This window comes from Arachis ipaensis, chromosome B5, assembly GCF_059453495.1.
Source record: "Arachis ipaensis isolate K30076 ecotype BB chromosome B5, ASM5945349v1, whole genome shotgun sequence".
In the NCBI taxonomy this organism is placed as follows: Eukaryota; Viridiplantae; Streptophyta; class Magnoliopsida; order Fabales; family Fabaceae; genus Arachis; species Arachis ipaensis.
This window is the reverse complement of record NC_142440.1, coordinates 22,098,790-22,104,312: the sequence shown is the minus strand read 5'-3', so window position 1 is coordinate 22,104,312 and position 5,523 is coordinate 22,098,790. Positions and strand designations below refer to the sequence as shown.

Genomic DNA, 5,523 nt, shown 5'->3' with positions numbered 1-5,523 from the left:
CAAGAACAAAATTAATCAAAAATAATTTTACCAAATCTTACCTCTTTGCTGTTGCCTCCAAACCGGCTGCACCAAGAATCTTTCTAATTCACTTTTTCACCTAGTTTTTAATCAAAAACAACTTTAAAAACCAAGATGCATAACCAACCAAACCTTCAGCAGCATGTCAAGTAGGATTTTCTCACCTTAATATTGCTGAAAATGGAGATTCCTTGACTCACAAGTCAACTGGACAAGAAATCTAAGAAGAAACATAAAAAAAGCACTAGTTTAACATGATGCTCCTTGGCCGAACTTAACATGGAGGAAGAAAAACCACCATACCTGATTTTGCTCTATGAAAAGTGATATGGATTTGAAGAGAAGGAAGAGAGGATCACTTTAATCGGTTTGGATTTTTTAATTGGAGTTTAAGAGAGTAAAAGATCTAAGCTTGAAGCTTAAGCTTTCATAGAAGTTTTCTTTCTTTTTCTCCAAGGAAGTCACGGCTGGAAGAAGAAAGTGGAAGCTGCTGCAAATGTCTCCCAAGAGGCCCTGTGTCACTAAGATGCTTAATTAGTCACCAGAGTTTGTTGCAAAAATATCAGTAAACGGATAATTACAGATTATTAGAACACAAGTGATAACATATCTAGTGATAAACGTATGAGCTACTAGTATAAATAATACTAATAACATGATAATCATGCGAATAAAAGATATATGATGAAGTATTAGCATAGCTATGTTCATCAGAAAATGCTGGTATTAACCTGCACTGGTAAATTCTGAGTCCGGCTATTATATTATTAATCTTATCTTCTGTTTTAACTAAAGCAAGTCAAATAATAATATAATAATATTCAAGCAGATAAAATAATAATATAATAATAATATTATATTATCATTTTTTTCTCTCGAGATTCGGGTTCGGCTCGTTAAACTGAGTCTGACCACGGAAATCAGAATTTTAAAATTCCTAGCCGAAGCAGCTCAAAAACTAGGTCTTCTGCGATTGAGTCGACTAGCTTAGCTTAGTAGAGGTGCTTGCTTGTTGATGATGCAGTGGTGATTCAAATTGAAGTGCTTGATAATGCACTGGAAGTGTTTGAAGGTGCTTGTTTTAGTGAACTTCCGAAAAAATTCCGTTTCTTCAAGAAAAAAATCCCATTTTTTCAAGAACTAGGCCTTATACATCACCATTTGTTTACTGCTTTATTAAATTACTAACCTAAAATTTCTCTACAAGTGTTATTCAAGTTCTAAATGAAAGGGTCTCTAATGCCAAGTTGTATGTCAACCATAACCTATGACATACCATATGTTTAAAAGAGAAAACCCCTTCAAATTATTGTTCTCCTTTTTGGTCGTTCAAGATCACGAAATGATCTGAGATTTTATTATGGAAAATCATTAATTCATTATTTTCGTCTATCGCTTTGTAAAAACTTGATCAAGCTGATAATACTTTCTCTGGTAAATCCTGATAAATTGAATAATTTTAATAATTGCAATGAATATAATAATTATATATTTTTGTCCTAATTCGTGATCATGATTCATTAGTCATTCCGTGGGTAAACTTCATTATCTTGTACTGTATTAATGCAAATTACCTTAATTATTAGTATCTTATTACGCAAACGAGACACAGGAGGTAAACTATGAGGGGGATAATTAACAAGATTTTTGGCCATGAAATATCATCTATGAAATGACAAGCCGTTGAAGAGAAATGCAGTCGACCTATACAGAATAAAACAGAGAAATGCAGCAGAAAACTTATTCATGTATTTTTATGACATGATTTTAGATTTTTTATCGCTAAAAGATCTACAATTCAATTTTTTATTAAAGATTTATGGAAAAATTCACCTAAATCCTAGAGATATACACAGAATTGAAGTTTCCAAATATCCAATGCAAGAAGCATACGCCAAGTGGAGGCTAAAGATAACTAAAAAATTAAAAGCAGAGACAATACTGAGAATAATGAACAATTAAAATGGTGAGGAAGTATTAATTGTGTTGAGGAAGTGGCGGAGGTTGGCCAAATTTCAAGATGTAGGCAAGTTGATAAACGGGGCGTAGTTGTGGGATGAGTTGTGCATCCAAGTAAGCGTCACAGGAGAAACACCAGACTGATAGATCACTGAAGCTGAGTGCCACACAGTGGTTGGTGCGCCGCGAGTGAGACAGCATGTGCTTGTTCACAAAACGGCTGCACAGCACCTCCTTACACGATAGACACAACCAGTTTTCAGACGGGTGTTGGCACCTGAAATTCAGAAATAATAATTAATTAATTAAAAAAATATAAGTAAAAAATGAAAATATTAATCAATATGACCAATGAACATGACCAATGAATATGTCGGATGTTCAATTCAATAAGTATACATAAATGATTATGTTGATTATTCTTTTTTAGTCTATTTATTCATACACAATTAACAATGTCTGAATGTTCAATCATCATGTGGATGGATAATTACTCTAATGTTAGAATTTAGGAGATAATTAAAAATGGAGTATTCTTTTACTTTATTAAATCAATCTTAAAACTCATCCTGCACATTGCTTACAAAATTCATTGTTTACTAAGTAAAAGTGTAAAACCGATTAATTAATTGCCAAAGGGAAGAGCGAGCAAAAACGAAAGAAGGTAAAGGTAAAAAGGTGATTCACTCGTAGCAGGGAGTATTCTGAGGGGCTGGAATATGGCTGAGATCAGGGGAGAGGGAGCACAGATGATCGCATGAACTTCGAGCTTCCACCCAACCCGATTCTGATCCGTACTCTTCTTCTCCTTCACATAACCCTACGCCTAAACCTGGACGATCCTGATCCTGATCCATTATCAATATTCAATTCGATTCGCCATGCCTTTGTCTTTGATTTATGATGAAAAAGAAAAGGATAATCATATTCATACATACCGATCGAGAAGAAGAGGAGGAAGCCATGCTTACTTGGTTCAGCTCTGAACTCTGATGCTTTCTATCTCAAATCGATCTTGCTTCCCAATGGATTTTATTGATTTAGAGTAATCTTTTTTAAATAAGGATAAAATGGCCATTAGGTCTAAATAACTTTTGATTTTTGACTAATTATTTTTTTAAAAAAAAATACTAATCAGGTTTTTTATTATTTATAAAATATGAATATTTTATTGAGTTGTCGTATTTATATATTTAATATATTTTAAATACGATATTCATCTTTTTATTCAATATATTATTTATTTATTTTTTTAGTAAAAATTAATAAATAAAAAATTATTCTCCAAATATATTTAGACACATTTAAATATTATGTGTGTTGATTAGCGTCATTAAATTGATAAAAATATCTTTTTTCAGTATGTTTGGTTACTAATAAAAGTAAATTAAAAAAATAAAAAAATATTTTTTTAAAGAGTTATAATTTACATTTTTTTTAAATTTTTTTTTAAAAAATATTTTTTACATAATAAATAAACAAAAAAATACTTTTATTTTATTTTATCCAAACATAATTGATAAATAAAAAAAATTTTTTTACATAAAATATTTAAATATAAAATTATTTTTATTTTTATAAAAAATCTTTTAAAAAAATATCATTTAAATTTTTTTTTTCAAAAATAACACCCAAACAAATCCTATCACATGTAAGTGCGTAGCAGTTCACAGTAGTTCAGAGCAAAAGCAATTAGGAGCTAAAAATTAACCAAGTTAAAACAAATAGTTAGATTATTATAAAATTGGCATAAAATTAATTATCATGTAAATTAATTTAGCTAGTTAACTGCTTAGGTGAGAATATACGATGTATATAAAATAATTTTAAATCTTGAGACTCATTCTTCAATTCACTCTCTCATTTTCTGAATCTTACTTCTCTCTAAACTCTCTTCTCTCTTTCTTCTTTCATTTTGAACTCTTTGAACAAGTTACAATAAAGGAAAATAGAAAAAGAGAAAAAGAAAAAAACTGCATAAACTCTCTAAAACGAGTACAGACGGAACTGTTGGATGGAAGCGCAGACGGAACTGCCGCTAGTATAAAGGAAGCGCAGACGGAACTGCCGTTAGTCTAAAGGAAGCGCAGACGGAACTGCCGCTTGTCTGAAGGAAGTGCAAACGAAACTGCCGGAAAGAAACGCAGACGGAACTGCCACAAGGAAACACAGGCGAAACGCAGACGGAACTGTCACGAGAAAACACAGACGGAACTGCCACGAGAGAACACAGACAGAACTGTCACGAGAGAACACAAACGGAACTGCCATGAGAGAATGCAGATGGAACTGCCACGAGAGAACGCAGACAGAACTGCCGAAAGAGAGCGAAAACTATATGATTTCTTCATGAGAATAGGTTAGCAGCGGATGACAATAGTGTTTGATCATTCGACTCGAAAAATAACACAAAACAGAGAAAATAGGCTAGTCGATAACGTGAAAAAAACATCAAAGGAGTGACAAAAGGGAAAGAAGAATGACATAGAAAAAAATGCAAAAATTACGGTGATTTCACCGCAAGGAAAACAACCTATCCTCTTTAAGGAGGATACCATGGCTTGGATACCATGTTAGAAATAAGAGACTAAACTGGAGAAATAAGAGACTAATTTGAAGCCGTAATTTCTTATAATAAATATTCAGATATACTAAATAATACTAATTGATCCTCATTGTTTTGTTCTGTAAGCTGCTAGCTGGTTTCTGTTTGTGTTAGCCTATTTTTATTCTGTTTCTTGCTCCATTTAAGTGTTGAGCTCCTTTTGTTTCAAAAAAAAAAAAAAACGAAATCGCATGGTGGAAGGTTAAAAAGAATATACGAGGATAGAGTAGAATTTCTAAAGACTTGCTCAAGCTGTGACAAGAATGACCACATGATAGATACATACTATTAAAAGCATGGTTATCGGAAACACCTACAAAAAAAATTGAGGCAAACAATACTTTTGTCAACAATATTGCCACCACCAACCAAGCTGCTAAAGAGAATGGTGAATTCGGCAAAGTTATCAAGTTCAATGGAAAGAGCGATATCATTATCGATGGATTATTTTTAGATAGACAAAAAGAAGTCTTAATAATTTAAATTTGAATCTTCTAAATTTTGAATTTTTATTTTAGAGAATAAAGTGTGATCTCTCACCTTTAAATGATTTCTCTTTCATATTTTTTATTGGTCTCACCTATAAAATAAATAATAAAAAATCACACTTTTTCCTGTAGAGTAAAATTTAAAATTTAGAAAATATAAATCCAATAATTTCATTCTAATATCATGACCAACAACACCTATTTCAGTGTAAATTTAGCTCCAACTTTATTTGTATCATTAGCAAGTATATATCACATTCTTTTTTTAACCAAACATGATTGAAAATTTATGACTGAATTTTGGATACGGGTATTACTGCACACTACACAAGTTTTTAAGGGTATGCGCGGATCGGATCGGATCGAATATGGCAAAAAATTCGATCTGCATAATTTCCATCGAGATCGAATCAGATATGATATCCGCATTTTTTAATGCCGGATCCGATC

General features: G+C 31.9%; 1 protein-coding gene across 2 annotated transcripts; it reads right to left on the bottom strand.

The window, feature by feature from the left end:
* Nucleotides 1-1,748: 1,748 nt before the first annotated feature.
* Nucleotides 1,749-3,026, bottom strand: LOC107641761 (histone deacetylase-like protein). 2 transcript variants are annotated; one of them, XM_016345228.3, is made up of 3 exons: nucleotides 2,919-3,026; nucleotides 2,668-2,828; nucleotides 1,749-2,257 (listed from the first exon to the last, which is right to left on the bottom strand). In XM_016345228.3, the coding sequence occupies exons 1-3, from the start codon at nucleotides 2,943-2,945 to the stop codon at nucleotides 1,999-2,001; spliced, it is 447 nt and encodes a 148-aa protein (XP_016200714.1). In that variant the 5' UTR covers nucleotides 2,946-3,026; the 3' UTR covers nucleotides 1,749-1,998. The 2 variants fall into 2 exon arrangements, with proteins under 2 accessions (XP_016200714.1, XP_088344293.1); XM_088488167.1 differs by having other exon boundaries at nucleotides 1,824-2,257; nucleotides 2,668-2,822; nucleotides 2,919-3,014.
* Nucleotides 3,027-5,523: the final 2,497 nt, after the last annotated feature.

Bases quoted from the DNA above. Each gene is read 5' to 3' on its own strand.
- LOC107641761 (XM_016345228.3), bottom strand. From the start codon at position 2,945: ATGGCTTCCTCCTCTTCTTCTCGATCG. The intron at 2,829-2,918 runs GTATGTATGAAT...ATAATGGATCAG, and splicing joins CCTCCTCTTCTTCTCGATCG to GATCAGGATCGTCCAGGTTT. The intron at 2,258-2,667 runs GTGAATCACCTT...TCTGAATTTCAG, and splicing joins CAGAATACTCCCTGCTACGA to GTGCCAACACCCGTCTGAAA.